This window comes from Oryzias latipes, chromosome 13 (genome assembly GCF_053564925.1).
Source record: "Oryzias latipes strain Hd-rR chromosome 13, Olatipes_Hd-rR_3.1".
Taxonomy (NCBI): domain Eukaryota; kingdom Metazoa; phylum Chordata; class Actinopteri; order Beloniformes; family Adrianichthyidae; genus Oryzias; species Oryzias latipes.
Window position 1 is genome coordinate 13,987,525 of NC_136249.1, and position 17,016 is coordinate 14,004,540.

The 17,016-nt window shown below is 41.9% G+C and overlaps 2 protein-coding genes across 3 annotated transcripts in view; one reads left to right on the forward strand and one right to left on the reverse strand.

Moving 5' to 3' along the window:
• The window catches only part of mmp28 (matrix metallopeptidase 28), a 22,078-nt gene extending 10,992 nt beyond the window's left edge, over positions 1-11,086 (forward strand). Inside the window, exons 4-8 of the mRNA XM_023961722.2 lie at positions 1,142-1,363; positions 3,563-3,808; positions 8,258-8,407; positions 8,525-8,692; positions 10,474-11,086. Coding sequence (XP_023817490.1) covers positions 1,142-1,363; positions 3,563-3,808; positions 8,258-8,407; positions 8,525-8,692; positions 10,474-10,868 — 1,181 coding nt within the window. The 3' untranslated portion in view covers positions 10,869-11,086. The remainder of the gene's footprint in view (positions 1-1,141; positions 1,364-3,562; positions 3,809-8,257; positions 8,408-8,524; positions 8,693-10,473) is intronic.
• Positions 11,069-17,016, reverse strand: part of fam124b (family with sequence similarity 124B) — an 8,373-nt gene continuing 2,425 nt past the window's right edge. Inside the window, exons 3-7 of one of the 2 annotated variants that reach the window (XM_020708394.3) lie at positions 15,803-16,018; positions 15,324-15,713; positions 15,044-15,240; positions 13,951-14,023; positions 11,069-13,309 (exon numbers count right to left, since the gene is read on the reverse strand). In XM_020708394.3, the coding sequence (XP_020564053.1) occupies positions 12,780-13,309; positions 13,951-14,023; positions 15,044-15,240; positions 15,324-15,713; positions 15,803-16,018 (1,406 nt within the window). In that variant the 3' untranslated portion in view covers positions 11,069-12,779. Of the gene's footprint in view, positions 13,310-13,950; positions 14,099-15,043; positions 15,241-15,323; positions 15,714-15,802; positions 16,019-17,016 lie in introns of both variants that reach the window. The other variant, XM_004075760.5, reaches the window with a different exon arrangement.

The following is a 17,016-nucleotide window of genomic DNA, read 5'->3' on the forward strand; positions in this document are numbered from 1 at the left end:
ATTTCATGTGGCTTCTCCCTGTTATTCTGTTAAAAACAATGCAGTCAAATGTCATTTCGGAACCCTTGTGCTATCCTAGGCAATTTAACGTTGGGAGTTGGGTCATCTAGACCCACTAGACAGTGCTCTGAATCTTTTTTCTTCAATGATTTGTGATCTTCACTGGTGTCCATGGATTACATGAAATCTTTCCACCTTTATCCACCTTTGTCATGGTAAGAAGAACACGTCAATGCAAGGGTGGGGTCATCTAATCACAAGGGTTAAATAAAGCCATTTCAGTTTTTTGAGTCTTAAGTTTCTCTTTTGTTAGGAGTATGAAGCCAAAGGATTTGGACTGATTTTAAAAATAATTTCTTTATTTTTTAGATCCTATCTCTTAACGAGACAAAAGTGTTTGGTCCTGATTCTGAGTAAAGTTCAGAAAGGTGTAGAGCAAAGAGAAGTTAAAACAATGGAAGATTTGGTACGATATCTTGGATGCTCCACAGGTCAAAACAAGGTTTAAAGTCTTTGCAAGTGACAAAGAGTTTGCAGCTGGAGGTCTGTGTTCATCGGTTTCTTCTCTCTGAGTTAGAAGAAATATGAAAGTTCGTGAAAGTCTTTCTTCTTTCTTTTTATTTGGTTCTTATTAGAGACTGTTTTATATCAGAATAAATGTATATAACTGTTAATAGAAACTACAGGGGTTTCGTTTGTTACATTTTGCGTGGTAGTGATGTGTCTTGTGATTTATATCAATGTACCTCGGCTCAAAGAAGGTTGAACACGGTGAACTAAAGATCTGAGTCTTTCCATTGGTATTATTGAGGCCAGAAAAGAGGAGATTTCCATTCATTTACACTTTCTATTCTGCTCTCAGTCATTCCCAGCTTGAGAAGTTTCTGCAATAACTCAAAAAATGTTCTAAACATTTGGAAATCTTACGTTTCTGAAGGTTGTCTTTGCTTAGGATTTCCTGAATCCAGCAGATCTGCTAGCGTTGTTTTTCCATTTAGTCACCATTTGGTGGCTTTGGTGAGTTCTGAATATAAATGCACTTAATTTGAAGTTAAAGGAAGAGTGGATACACCTGATAACGGATCAAGGAAATAAGCTTTTTTCCCTAAGTGTGATCTGCTGTGTTGTTGTTGTTATTTAGGTGAGAAGTGGTCCAAGCGACATTTGACCTACCAGGTGGTGAACTGGCCTCAACACCTGTCCCGGGGCTCTGTGCGTCTGGCGGTGCAGGCCGCCTTCCAGCTGTGGAGCAACGTGTCGGGCCTGGTCTTCCAGGAGGCCCCCGAGGGCCCGGCTGACATCCGGCTGACCTTTTACGAAGGCGACCACAACGACGGTGCCAGCAATGCTTTTGACGGGCCAGGTGAGAGTGAGGAAAAATGTCATGGATTGATTACACGCTTCCAAACTGTCCAAGTGAAAAGTTAGACACTCAATAAATGTTTGTGTTTCTATTACCCAAGCAGAGTAAGACCATAGTTTAGTTTAAAAGTGTACAATTTGTTGTAAATGTGATATTTCTAACCAAACAAAGACTGTCCCTCAGATTATTTCAGACACACAGATTAGCCGTTCAGGTGTGCAGTCTGTGAACAGATTACTTCAATGACATAATTGGGGGGGAAAAGCCTCACACGGCTGTGTACTCCAAATTTTTTGCAGTAAACATTTACAGAGCACCTATTTACCAACTTGCAGCTTTTGAGACTGGCCCCATTTGATTCGCTTTAAGTGAATCAGAGTTCAGTTCACCGATAATCCGGAACAAACTTTCAGTCTTAATACATCCAAATGGTCCCTGGTCCGGGACCAGGAACCACTCTCGGACCCAACCTTGGGGGTGGTCTCGGTTCGTTTTCAATTGGACTGAGCTTCGGTTAGCTCTCAGATTCCTCAGTCAGAATACAATCTGTTCCCGAAGCGAGGTAGGAATGAAGCAACAGATGAGTCGCGGACAAATGCAAAGCTGGGATTGTCGTGTTATCAAACAGAAATTTTTTTATTTTATTAAAGTTTATTTTGTTTTGTTCCCAAGTTCAAAACTAATAATCGAAATAAAAAGTTTGAGCAGTTAATTGTTCCGCTTGACCCCCCCCCCCCGTAGTTCCTGGCCAATGACTGAAGAGATCTTTAGTCATGTGGTTTTGTCTACAAGCGTTGGTCCTCAACAGAAAGGTCCGCTTGATGCCAGTCTGAATACAGACCAAACGCAAGGTTCGGGACTCGATCTGGAACAAAGGACTTTCCCAGTCAGAATACGCTCTAAATGTGTGAGGTAAAAGTCTAAAAACAAAACAAAAAAATCTAAAATGCGATAAAAAAGTTAAAAATCTTTAGTAGGATTTTTCAGAAATCTAAATGTAGACAAAGATGTGATCCAGCATGAAGGTAAAGTGAATGTCTGACTCAGAAGAGAATCACGACAGAGGCTGCAAAAAGATGATCTACGTCATTTCTGATAATGGACACTTTGAAGGGGATTACCCCATTTATACCATTGTCACTTACGAGAAAAATTATTTAATCTTGTTATTTTCAACATTTCATTTGTTTTTCACAAGATGCTTACTATTCGATTAGTGGCGTGCCACGTTGTCATGGTAACGGATACAGGCTTGCTGTACTGCAGCTGGTGTGGGAGGACTAAACAGCGGAGGAAAGTGTTTTATAAGCTAAATGTCATGTTAAACTATACAAAACATCATTTTAGACAGGAAATTAACCTCTTCCTGCTCGTTCTTGTCCACATGATGAAGCAAAAGTTTGTTTCAAAGAAACAAAGTCCACAAGTCGTTTTTTCCTAGATCGCTTTTAGTGCTAGAAATATCCATCAATGTGGATCAACAAACAAACTATTTATTTCATTAATAATAAAATGAAGTAGAAACGCGTGTTCACATATGTTCTAAGTTTCTGTTGTTCCGGTCACCAATTGGCGTTTAGAATAATGTTTAGAGTATAGAACATGGCCTCGCAACTGACTGGCAGCCTGTTCTGGGGGGACCCCGCCTTCACCCAACTGTAGCATCTCCGTGACCTCAAAAGGGAAGTGGTGGGCTCTGAAGATGGATGGTGTGGAACATTCAGGCTATTTGACCAGAGCTTCATCATATGTGTTCATTATTACTTTTCAGATTTGAATATTCACCCAGACCATGGGATTCCCATTGGCTGTATATGAGAACTGAACCGAGTGAGTGTGACGTCTCCCATAGAAAACGGCTTGGGAGGGGTCACCCAGTTCAGCTCTCGTCAGCGGGTAGAACACTTTATTTTATGGACGCCCTGCAGCCAATCAGAATCGAGTATTCACCAAGACCATGGTATCAAACTTTATAAACTTTAGGAAAACACAACAGTGCTTCAGGAATCAGAACAAAACAGAGAAGATCTTTGAAACAAGACAAGAAACGACTCAAAGCAAAACTGATGCAAGGATTTCAGAGGAAATTGTCAGAAAATAAAACAGAAACAGAAAAAGCTAAAGCTAGACAGCTTCATCAGCGGCATCACTGAAGCCTGTGACAATATTACTTTAATGACATGTGTTTTTGGAACTCAGGGGGTACCCTGGCGCACGCCTTCCTGCCTCGCAGAGGCGAAGCCCACTTTGACATGGCCGAGAGGTGGACACTGAACGGACACAAGGGCCACAACCTGTTCATGGTGACGGCGCATGAGGTCGGACACACCCTGGGGCTGGAGCACTCGCCAGTGCGGCACGCCCTCATGTCCCCGTACTACAGGAAACTGGGCCGCAGCCTGGTTCTGAGCTGGGACGACATCGTGGCAGTGCAGCAGCTGTACGGTGAGAAGGTGCTGCTTTAATGTTTTCCCTCCCAGATGAAGGGACCTGCTGTCCATCGGAACGGTCGCAGAGGCAGAAAAAGCTTTTCCGTTCAGTTTGTCCCAGACAAAATCTGGAAATCTGGATAAAATCCATCGACACTGTATAAGAGAACTGGACTGAGAGACCCCTCCCCCTCTGGCCTTCCAAACAGGAAGTACCTGCGGGCTCCGAGAAGTCAAAATCCCATAGACTTCTATAGAGAAATAAAACGGCTCATTTTATTTGTCCAAACAATCATTCTTGTTCTGATGCCTTCTTTTAACATGATCTTAATAATCCTCACTATTTTTTGATTGTTTTTTTCTGTAATTTAAGTTGTCAAGTTCTAAACTGACCAATCGGATGCCTTTATAACAGTAGGTGGAGCCGTCTGGCCTCCATGCCTAATGTTGGAAATGCATGATTGACAGATTTCGGGCAGCCCGCTTTGAAGTGGGAGGGTTCCAACAAGCTCACTGCTGATTGGTGAGAGTGGTTGCCATAGAAACTTTGACAGACCAATCACTGCCTTTTTGATATCGTCCCGCTCCAACATGTCTGCGTACGTGTCGCGTAAAATTGGCGAGTGAATTGACTTAAATTTGTTGAGGCTGGTGTGGGGGATGTCAACCTCAGTCCAGTTCTCATGAACAGTCAGTAACCCTTCTCCTCAAAATCTTTTTTTCAAATTGTGTCGTGACAGCAGCACATCTAAGGTTTGGGTGTTATCAGTCCACAAATGCAGCTTTTCAGTGAAAACAAACGTTTTATAGAACATCAACAAAAAAATCAAAGCCGTTTAAATAAACTATATTTAAATAAACTTATTTATTCATTAATTTTTTTGGCCAAGATTAAGGAAATGTGTTTCCAACTTGCAAAATTTGACAGCTCCAGAGAGATGCGATGTCAAAGAGAGTTTTTCTCAACAGTTGTTGGTATCTTCGCTTAAAAATCCAACTAGAGGAACATTGCATGTTTTGGGTGATTTGAACATGTTTTTGTGGCCTTTCTCTGATGATGGGGGACATCTTCAAAGAAAATGTAGCTCAAAATTGCATTTCTGAATATTTTTTAGTTTTTGAGAATCAGGAGCAGACAAAAAAAAAGATGTTTCAATAAGATTGTGTTTATGACATCGAAAATACGCTGGGCGGGGAAAGGGGGGCGGGGTTGCTCTGCGCCAACAGCAACTCAGAGGCAAATTTCTAATAGTTCTTCATAAACTACGTCCTAGGAAACGATGCAGGTGTTTGGATTTTCATCATAAATAAAAAAAAACACTTAGAAGACTTTTATAACAGACCAAAAGATGATGTGATTGGGTCTTTAAGAGCATCACAGTAGTGTGTGGCCAACACTTTGTGGTGTCCACCCCACCAGCTTTAGTCCTGGGACTTGAACCGTTATCTTTGCACTCTAAGGAACATTCTACTGAACACTGCAGGTGCTAAACGGAAATCAGGTCAAAAGCCGGGTTTTATTCTTTTGGTCATCAGACATCTGAGACCACGAGGATCAGCAGAAGTTTGCAAACACACAATTTTGAGGGTTAATTGGGACTCCAAGCTTTTACTTTAGTCTACTTTAGTTTACTTTACTTTAGTGGAAAATCTGATAGTTTGTTTGAATCCCAGCATAAATTCCAGTGAAGGACATTGTTTGTGTGCCAGCACTACCGCGGCTCTCACACTGTGTTGTGTTAGATTACTGAGTGTGGGAGTACGACATTCTGACTGTGTGTTTAATAGTTTCTGTTTACTGTGTGCCCCCCCCTCTCCTTGGCATGTGTGAGGCAGGTTCCCACATGCGCCGCTCTGCACAGCATTCATCCCACAGTCATCTTCGTCTTTTCCACTTCTTAGAAAGTGATTGGGCTGCAGGAGTTGCAGCTTCGCCTGACGGTGTGAAGCCTCAGGTGTGCAGCAGCTGCAGAGAAAACGCTCATTGCAGTGCAGGAATGTTTGCATTTCTGAAGGACAGAAGCTCCATCATTTGGATCGTTTGGCTCCGATCGTTTGGCCTCTGATTACTTTCTGAAATGTTTGACTAAGGCTCCATCTGCTTCACCTCTGGAAAAACGTTTTGCTTTTTAGAAAGTACAGTGCAAACAAATGAATCTTAAGAAAATGAAATAGACTTTTGTTTCAAGGAAAAAAATGTCTTACTTTATGTCTTGCAAGAAAAATAATCTGATCAAAAAAGTTTTTGAACAGCAAAATACTCTTAGTTCGAGAAAACATGTCTTAGTGACTAGAATTTGCTTCTTGGAATTCCTAGTAAGATCATCATTTTTCTTACCCCATTGGCAGATTTTCATGCTTATTTAAAGACAATCTGCCACTGGGTTTAGACGTTTTGACTATTTTCTAAGGGGCCTGTTTTTGCAGTGACATTTAACTCTGAAAGAAAAACAGAAAAGGTGCATCAGACCTGTAGCGAAGCCCCTACATTCAGGGTTGAAACACATTTACGGAAAAAAATAAGAGTAATCCGATTACACTTTTAGTTGTTTTACCAAATCCCTGTGTTTTAGTTTTTTAGAATCGTCTTTATGAGCTAAAACTAAAGCAGAATCCTGAGAGAAGCTCAGATAAAGTCTCCAAAGCAACCAGCTAGAGTGTGGGGAAGTTCAGCCTGCTTTCCATCCAGAGCTGCCAATCCCGTTCCAGTTGTTTTGACATGCCGCTCTGTGGAGAAGCTCGTGCGAGTGTCAGGCGGCGTGCAGAGCTCCTCTGAGCGCTCACTGACAACAAGCAGAAGGAAAATGTGACTGAAGAAGAATGCAAGCACTCCCTTTCTGGAGGAATAAGAGCCACGCTGCCCTGGGTATGTCAAAACCTGTGCAGACGTTTCAAAGCTGTAGCTGCTTATATATGATTTTATTTTTATTACTTGATTTTTGACAAGAAAAATACCACTCTGCTCATTTTTTGATCTATTTTCAAAGCATTTCAAAGCAGGATTATGCCATTTTTAAGCAAAATAATTTTAAAAAGAGTTGATTTCTAGGACATAGTCTCTGCAGAGATTAGAAATTCGTCTCTGAGTTGTAAGCGGGACTGTTGTCGAAGAGTAAGCCTGCTCCTGTACCATTAATTAATTGTTTGCAAGTTCTCCCACTAGCTTACAGCCCCTCACACCCCCAATGAGCAATATTGGAGCTATCCAGCCTTTTAAATCAGATGCCAGCTCGGAGGAGGAAAACAAAGACGTACTTGGATGGATCTGTTTGTCTGGAAGTGGATGAATCAGAATGGAGCAGAGCAGGGAGCTTGTGGCCCTGCTGATTATAGCTTCTACATCACAACTACAAACTTTTTAAATGTCATTTTTCGTCTGCTCCTGATTCCCAATGATTTGACTAAGGAAATACTCAGAAACGTAGTTTTAATCCAAATCTGTCTAGATGTCCACAAAAAATGCTACGAGAACATGTTAAAAACACCATTTTCATTGGAGTGGGTCTTTAATGCCTTGTTTTAATTTTGTGGAGTAAACTGTTTACAGTTGTTTGTTTATGGAGTTCGCAGCTGAATTTATGCAAATTTTTTAAAGGAACTTAACTTTTATCTTTGCAAATGTCTCTTTCTGTTTGAGTAATTATAACATTTTAGATGAAAAAAATGTCTTTCTTGCTGTTTCTCTGTGAAAACCGCATGAACCTTTGCTGCACACTGTGATCTTTAATTTGAATGAAGTCAGATGTTCTGCCCTTATCACGCGCAGATATCTGCTTTCCCTGCAGTTTCCGCCACTTCATGGGTGTGCTGATTTTATCCGCCTCCAACACAAATGTTTGTGCCGTTTTTTTGCAAACAAAACATTTGCAGTCGCTTTGAAAGCGGCATCGTTCGCCGTGCGTCGTACTTTTTCCTTTTGTTCTTCATGCTTTTGATCTCCGACTCCGCAGACGTGGACGCGCCATGGATTTATTTAGTGCTGCATGATGTAAAGTTTGGGTCAGCGCTCGTGCGTTTGGCCGGTCTACAGCTGTCTGTTTACTCCCCGATCTCTGAAATGTTACCCGTTAGTCTAAACCCAGCCACTTCCTGCAAAAGATCATTCAAATGATCAAATTCACAGTCTGGTTTTCAAGGAAATTTCACCTTTTTCCTTTGCTGTCTATACTTGTAACCCTTGTGCTATCCTAGGCACTTTAGCATTGGGAGTTGGGTCATCTAGACCCACTAGACAGTGCTCTGAACCTTTTTTCTTCAATGATTTGTGATCTTCACTGGTGTCCATGGATTACATGAAATCTCTCCACCTTTATCCACCTTTGTCATGGTAGGGAGAACACGTCAATGTAAGGGTGGGGTCAATTTAAGATAGCACAAGGGTTAAAGCCCATTTTTGTTTGATTTTAAGGATAAATATTCCAAAAGGTTTACGATGGATTGATTTGTTTTTGTTACGCCCTTTCAGGTAAGCCACTGAGCAATCGGCCTGTGAGGTTGCCAGGTCAGGTGTTGCACGCTGCGCTGCAGCAGTGGGAGCTTGCAGAGCTGCAGAGCCAGAGTCAAACGGCGGGTCTACCTCTGTACTGCCAGGGAGTCTTTGATGCAATCACTATGGGTGAGCCACAACTCAAAGAACTGCCTGAAAAGAGATCTTATGAAAATGACATGACTTTTCTGTCATGGAAAAAGTCTGTTCCTGCAGAGCTGCTCATCCTTTTCTCTGTCTCTCCAGACCAGAATGAGACGGTGCTGGTGTTTCGCGGCAGCGTGTACTGGACGGTCTCAGCTGACGGCGGCGTTAGCAGCCCGCTGCCGCTCCGCCAACGCTGGCCCGGCCTGCCACAGGCCATTGAGGCAGCCGCTTTCTCCCCGCTGGACTCCAAATGGTATTTCTTCAAAGGTACATCTTCTCCAAAGTCATTGAAAACCCAGACGTTCTCCTGACATCCCTCTCTAGCCTTCAGACATGGAAAAATCCTCCTTTGGGTCACACTGTCTACAATGATCAAATGCTACAATATTTATAAAATTAAGAGAAAAACATAAAATAGACTCAAGATGAAACATTACGAAAAGCTTGACTTTAATTCAAATTGACGGTTTTCAGTGAAACTTTACTTTACAGCCAAGATCCAGAAACTAAAAAGGAAATAAATTAAACAGTATTTGTAAAATTATTAATCACAAGTGCTCTCAAAACATTTTCTTTATGGAAGGTCTCCTTAATGTTTAAAATGTTCCAAAAGAATTCCTAACCTTATATCCCAGTTCAGTTTAGTTAAATATGACATATATGTCAAAGTATGTTCATTTTTCTCTTTATTTCACTGACTATTCCTTTTTTAGAAACATTACTTTGCATTATGTTTATCCTACACAACAAATATGGAACATCTTTTACAGTTTTGGAGACCACAACCTTTTTACCTTTATCTACGGTTTAATTATTTTTGTTTTTTGTTAAAATGCAGTTTAGGATAAAGTTTAATAAAGTCTAAAATAATGGTCAAATGTGCAGCAAAAAAAACATCCTAGAAAAAACCGACTAATGTGAGTTTAGGTTTATTTGATATAATTGTGTTCATAAATGGAAACTACTTGTGCAATATTTTTCAATTTTGAGCCACTAAGATGACAAAGACAAACTATCTTTGTTTTCTTCAGTTTTTTTGTCCTTATTTGCAAACTACAAACATTTTTGGTTTGATTTTTTTTGCTTGTTTTTTAATTTTCAGCTTTTGTGTTTGTTTTAACTGTATGACCATTTAGTATATTTGGAAAGGCTAAAGCTAGAAAACAGACTTGTTTCTAAGTGATTCTTAATGTTGATTTAACGATTTTAATTGTTTTGCTGCTATTGATTTTGTGTACAATTTGCTATTTTACTAGTTAATAGTATAACATGATTCCACACGTTGTTTTATTTTTGGAGTTCACTAGAATTATTTTGTACCTTATGGTTTAGTAAATGAACAAGTTCAATTCCAGAATCAGTTTTTCCATAAAGTCAGAAGTTTCTACCTTTCGACGCTAGAGGGCGCTGTAAAACATCAGGTTGTTGCGTTTTCGTCATAAAAGCTTTAGATTTTAACCACACAGACTGAGTTCAGTTAACAAATTACAGCAAAAAAATGTACACAGAGGAGCGTTAAAATGGGATTTATAGTTCATGTTAAAGTCGGAAAGAGAATTTAACTTGATTTTATTTTAGCTTTTGCTTCTCGCTTTCTGATTGGACGATAGCGTATCACGTGTCTAGGAAGAATAAAGAAGGGTGAAATTATTACTATTATTTATATTAGTACTTCAAAAGATGACATATTCTAAAGAATAGAATAGAAATAAAAAAGAAGAAAATAATAAAATACAAGAAAAAAAATAAAATTAGAATTGTAGCCTAATCCAATTTCAAAATAGGATATAATACTAGGGATTGTCATACATGTTATCTTCAATGTTATCATGTTATCTTCTAAAATGTATTCAGGAAAATCTGAAGATAAAACCTCTTATTTTTTACCTATTCTTCTGTGACATTTAGGCGGTAGATTACATTTCATATTTTTTATGACCAAAATTTGATTTTAAAACTGTATTTTTTTATCTGAGGTGAAACATTGTAGCTAAGAAGTTCCTTTAGGTTCATTCTGAAATCTAAAATGAGTTTATTGTGGCGTGCAGGGAGGAGGACGTGGCGATTTACAGGGAGCGTTTTGGACCCCACCTTCCCCAGGATGAGTAGTGACCTGGGTCTGCCCCGCCACCCAGACTGCGCCTTCTATTACGCTCCTCTGGGCCACATGGTGCTCTTCAAGCGCTCTCGCTACTTTGTCTTCAACCTCAAACTTCTTCGCCAGGAGCCCTACTACCCCCGCAGACTCACCGATTGGACCGGCGTGCCGCCGGGGACCAATGGGGCTCTGACCCGGCCTGACGGGCGCCTTTACCTGTTTAAAGACAGGCAGTTCTGGAGGTTTGACCCAGGGAAGCTTCAGGTGACCAGAGACGGGCAGTGGGCCGAAGATCTGAGCTGGACTGGCTGCTCCAACATTCCTCAGAGCAATAACATCCTTTGACCACTAGAGGGAGCTGGTCAAATCAAAGTGCAATTTGTGTGAACCTGCAGTTTATCTAGGTGTAGACTTTATTGGAAAATGTTGAAGCACTTACACTATTTATGCTGTTGAATGGATGTAGTACGTTGATGTTTATGTGTAATTACAGCCTCATTAATGCTCTGGTGCTGTTGATGTAACCAAAGAAAATCATTTGGAGCTTTCTTTTTTTTACAGCACAGCTCGTGTTTTATTTCCCGTTACAGGAATTACTTTCTGTTCTGAAATATTGATCCTTATGATCTGTACAATCATTGCATTTTTTTCATTTCTTACATCTAAAAACCTTGAATGCCAATTGAGATTTTATTATTTTCATATAATCTTTGATATAGTCTTGGAAAAACATGTAGCAAACACAGAAACAGTGTTTAGCTCAAACTGACAGAAGTTTCTTTTTAACCCTTGTGCTATTCTAGGCACTTTAACGTTGGGAGTTGGGTCATCTAGACCCACTAGACAGTGCTCTGAACCTTTTTTCTTCAATGATTTGTGATCTTCACTGGTGTCCATGGATTACATGAAATCTTTCCACCTTTATCCACCTTTGTCATGGTAGGGAGGGAGAACACGTCAATGTAAGGGGGGTGGGGTCATTTAAGATTGCACAAGGGTTAAGTCGTCTGATTTACAAACTAAAATACAGGTTTGAACCCCTGAAGGCAACGCTGCCACTATTCAAGTAATTTGCATTAATGCAAAACACTCCAGAGAAGAATGGAGAGTCCAGAATGTCATGCAATCATGAAAAATCCACATGGATCCACAATTTCAGCGCTTAAAGTCATTGAGTTTTATTTATTTGTGACAAAGTAAAAGTAAATGCTTTGTTGAGACACTCACCTGCCAACCAAACATCGAAAGCATCCAATACAAGCACAAAAAAAGAATCTAAATATTTCTGTTTTTCATTTTGATGGTAAATTTATGATCTAAATTTACAATAAATCAAATAAGTTTCAACTTTGATCAGATCTGCTGTTTATCTAGAGGTTTCGTATGATCAGAGCGTGAAGCACTTTTGATGGTGAGATCCTATTTTCTGTCAGGATGAAAGAGAAATGTTTCTGTTGGAATTTTACTTTAAAACATAAAGGATGAAAATCCTAATTTGGCCAGATTGTCCGTGGTTTTAGATTTCTGTCAAATGCATCTTCAGGATCCTGAAGTGTCACCGCTCTGAAGCAAAAGACCTTTTGATCTAACCCTTGTGCTATGTTAGATGACCCCACCCTTACAGTGACGTGTTCTTCCTACCATGACAAAGGTGGATAAAGGTGGAAAGATTTCATGTAATCCATGGACACCAGTGAAGATCACAAATCATTGAAGAAAAAAGGTTCAGAGCACTGTCTAGTGGGTCTAGATGACCCAACTCCCAATGGTAAAGTGCCTAGGATAGCACAAGGGCTGTTTGTGCCACGTTTGTACACAACTCTTCCTCATAATCCTAATCTGGATTATAGACAAGCAGCTGCCAAAGTCACTGTCAAGTCTAAATGTAAAATGTTCACCTCTTATGTTGCTCCCATCATTCATCTCCAATCGTCTGGCTGTTGGAACAAACGTGGCATTTCAAAGAAAACATTAATTAACATATTTTCCCAGGATTGAGGCGTTTTACTTTTAGCTCAGCTTCAGGATTATCTTTTAAGGTTGGGGGTTTGGAACGGTTCCCTCAGATTTTGGAAATCCAGCCTTTTTTCCAGGTTTTCTTTCTTTTTTTTTACATTAGAGAGCAAAAACAATGTTTGGAATGTTTATCATGAATCACTGTTTTACATTCCAACAGTGAGTTCCTCCATTTCAATAAGGTTACCATTGAGCAAGGCATGTTCTTTTAGCAGAAATCCGTCGGAGCCAAACTCAGACTCAGATGAAGAACTCGTCAGCTGGATCTTCACTGCGTGTTCCTGCAGAGAACTGCTCAGTCTTGTTCTGGACAAAGCGGTTCTGTTCTGACCCCGCGCTGTTCTCCAAGAGCGGGTCTGTGGAGACCCACAGCCCACGTGGCCTCGGCTGGGGCGTCTGTTTCCGCTCCTTAACCACAGCAACTGAAGGTCCGTCAGGGAGGACGCTCATCAGGAGGTCCACCGAGGAGGAGCGAGGAACTCCTACGACTGCGGAGTCGGAGCAGGGAGAAACTGCAACTCCTGTGTCAACATTCGTCTCTGACTCCTCATCATCCTCCTCCTCCGGTGGGAGGTGGGGGAGAGAACAGGTGATGGAGGTGCCCGGAGGAGAGTCCGTAGGAAGGAGGGAGGTTGAGAGCTGAGATGGGCTGCTGCGCTGAGAGGAGTAACAGGAGCTCCCGGGAGGTGTGCTGCAGCAGCTCCCCATTCCCAGACTTCCTGCTCCTCCACAGAGCTTCTCCGGGGCGGGGTCACTGCGGGGCCGCTGTCCTGCCAACGAAGAACCAGCACCGTCACTCAAACCCACTTTAGGAACAGCGGATGAGTCAAAGCGGCTCTGCTGAAGGTGTCTGGCTGTTTTTCACACATGTTCTGGTGCTTTAAATGAGATCCACAACGACAACAACTCCCATAATCCCGTCTGATGTCCAGTTCAGCAGCATAGACATTCACTGTAACCTGATGCCCTCCAAAATATTCTGAATGATGAAAATGAAGACTGAAGCGTTCAGGGCGTTTTGACTCCACCCATATCAGCAAAGTGCTGAAAATGGGCGGGACAAAGTGATGTAGATGTGTTGTTGACTCCACCCACCTGCCAGTCAGTGTTAAATGTAAACAGCTGATTAAAAAAAAGTGAGTGTAAAAAGAAATTTGACATAAGGCGGGGTTTCAGTGTGAAGCCTCTTGAAATCAGCCTCTAGTGGTCACTAGAGGGACTGCAACATTTGGTGCATTGAGTTTGCTTTGATTTGAATGTTGGGGGTAAGTTTGGACTGAGTGGTCTCTTAATACTAAAATATTTCTTACATGAAATTCAGATTCTAGAAGGAAAATGAATAAAGTTATAAAAAACTCTCCAGCAAGTTTAAGGAAAACACTTGGATTCATCCAGTTCAGGAGGAGCTTACCTTGCCGGTGGGTTTGCCAGCAGAAGGGAGCTGAGCGGCTGCTGCCCTGAGTCAAACTCCTCAGCTTGGGGCCCTGGGGGGCCACGTGGGTTAACGTAAGAGGAAAAGCACAGGTGAGAGGCTGCTCAGGCCGGGCTGGAGCTTTTACCTGCAGCACAGGTGGACACGGTTCATTTAACTGTGTTTCAATGCAGATTCCTAAGTGATGAATGTTCTCATGATTTCAGATCTCCACCAGATCCATTGTCCCTCTAACCTCCACTTTTTAAGCATGACTCAGCATTAAATCAATCTACTTTAAAGTAGGTAACATTGGATTGACTTTAGTGTTCATCACTTTTCTCATGGCTCATTGTGGTGGTTGAACCTCAAACCACCATATAGGTGTTAGTATTTCTTTAAATTAAAACATTCATTTTTACTTTTTTTTACTTCAAATAAATTAACAATGGGTGCACACATTTGATTAATTTGTTTTAAGTGAGAAAAAATAGTTTATTCACTTGTGTTTGTATTCTGAATTTCCATCCCAGGTGAGAGGCTCCGTAGTAATCAGAGGAGATTGGGACATTCCACTGGGGAACTGCAGGGATTACCAACTCTCCTCATGGACTTTATTTTTGTTTAATTAAAGGAAATCATTTAGTACACTTTGTGTTGAAGACTATTTTTGTATTATATGAATTTTGTTTGGTTTCTGTTTTCCTGTTTTGTAATCAGATTAATTAGTTGGAATGTTTGATTACTTAGTTTTCCCCTCCATCATGTGTCCAGTATGGTTTGTCCCTGTCTATAAAGCTTCCCCAGTGTGTCAGTGCAGTGGTGAGGTCTGGTCAGGTTCAGTGCCTCTTGTTTAGTTTCATTTAGTTATTTTTTCAGTTGGGCCCAAATTACTTTAGCTTTGCAACTATTCTGTTTTGTACTTTTTTATCTTCCTTTACAAACACACACAAATTATATTAAAAGATCTTACAAGAAATTCCATCCTTGTCCATTGACCAATTGTGACCCTTCACACTCATGTTTAAAAGTGCGAGGATGACCACAATCTTCACGACAGGATGGAGCTGAAGGATGGGAAATGGCGTTTTACCTGGAAGAGCATCTTGTTGCCGTCCAGGTCTTCTGTCTGCCAGCGCGTCTGACTGATGGGGGTGCAGGGATTTGGCAACAACGGAACCAGCTGGCCAATTTCTTCCACGCTAAACTGCAGAACAGCAGAGTCACACGGCTCCACCCGAACCCCCGGGGATAACTGCTTCAGTGCCAGCTGCAGGGTGAGGCCGGGCTCTGTCCGGCAGGAAGAGAGCAGCCCGCCGTCATGGAGGAGCGCGTCTATGCAGGGATGAACGCAGCGGTGCAGAGATGCTCACCTGTGTGGAGGGTGAACCAGCAGAAGCCGGCCTTCTGCTCCTCTGCCCGGCGCTGCAGGACCGTCTCGTAGAGCCGCACAGCATCGTCATAGTTACCGTGGCAACTGTACAGAGTCACTCGCACTATTTCCCCGCCGCAGTGGACGGGTCGCACGCCCCACACAGGCATCCCCCCGCCCAGACTGTAGAAGTCTCTGCTGGGCAGCAAGTAGGGCCGCAGAAGGCCGGTGGAGGCAGAGCCGCCGACGTGGATCCCTCCGGTTCTGCCACTGCAGCTCTCCGTGTGGTGGTACTGCCACGGCGGCCGCTGGAAGATGTCCAGCACCTTGAGAATCCGCTCCTCTCCGTAGGCTTCGTGCAGGAAGAAAGTGATGGCCAAAGAGGGGTAGCCTGGAATTCATTCGGGGAAATCTTCTGTCAGCCCTGCAGGTACAGTTCTCCAATGCGCTCTGGAGCGACAAACACGTGGAGCTTCTCACCTGCCACCGGACTTGGAGGCGTGAAGCTTCTGAAAGGGGAGGCCCTCTCGGAAACGTGGAAGATGCGGAGGCTCGGGCACAGCCAGCGCAGCAGGCGGTCCAGAGAATGCTGCAACAGCAGGGAGTCTCCAGGGTTGGCCAGAAGATGCACATTCATCAGCAGGAGCTGCTGCCGCCGCTGCCATGGCGACCTGACCCGCCCAGCCAGGGGCTCAGCTGAGAAAAAACAGACAAAAAAAAGTGCAATTAATAACAGGAGGCTAAAAACCAATGTCTGCAGTTCATGTTCTCCATCCGGTAAAAAAAAAAAAAGTTATAAAGTCATTAGGTTCCTTTTAGCTACAACTTTTCTATCACGTCCAAAATAAATATTTGTTCCTGTAAAGCCCAAAACATCAAAACATTGACGAAACAATGTTATATTTATATGTAATATAGATAAAATCAAATATGATACTTTTTGGTAAGGTTTGGCCACAATGTTTGTTAATGGTGCAAAAAGTGACTGTGTACTTTTTGGTAAATGCAAAATAAGTTTCTGTCCTTTTCCAAGCAAAGATGCTCTTTCCACTGCTCACAGTAGACATGAGAAAAGTGCCCATCAGTGCAGAGCTGCATCTCTGTCGGGTTTTCCATCCTGGAAAATGATCAGTGGCGTTTCTCCTCACAGCAGTAGGGTCACTGCAGCTTAACCTTTCAGTTGATGTTGGAAACGCTTCAGCAGACAAGTGTTTCTCACTGCCTCATCACTCTGTGGAGTGATAATCCACTAGAGGGCAAAAAACATGCATCAAGTTATGCAGGGTGGGTTTTTGCGGAAAATGTGGACCGTTGTAATGAGACAGGTGTCTCAGTAAGGTGTGAATCAAATATGAGAAGAATGGTTTTAAAGGGGTAAAAGATAGAAAACCAAGTAGCATTTTGAAGCTTCCTAGGTTTTCTTGCAGCTTCAACAGTCTGACCTGATTTGATTTAATGCATGTTTAATACCGGTAATTTGTTTTTACGTTGGTCACCGTTGTTCATCTGTAACATCTGTTTAAGTGTTAGTAGAGAGTTTAAGTCATCAAGCAGGAGAGTCTGAGGTGATGCTACTGCAGACATCAGAGAACTTTGGAGATCATTCAACTATTAGGCATCTGGATGACGAAGGGTTTTGTTGTTTTTTGACTTGTTGAGGAACTATGACACCGTAGCTTCTGCCTCCTGTTCAC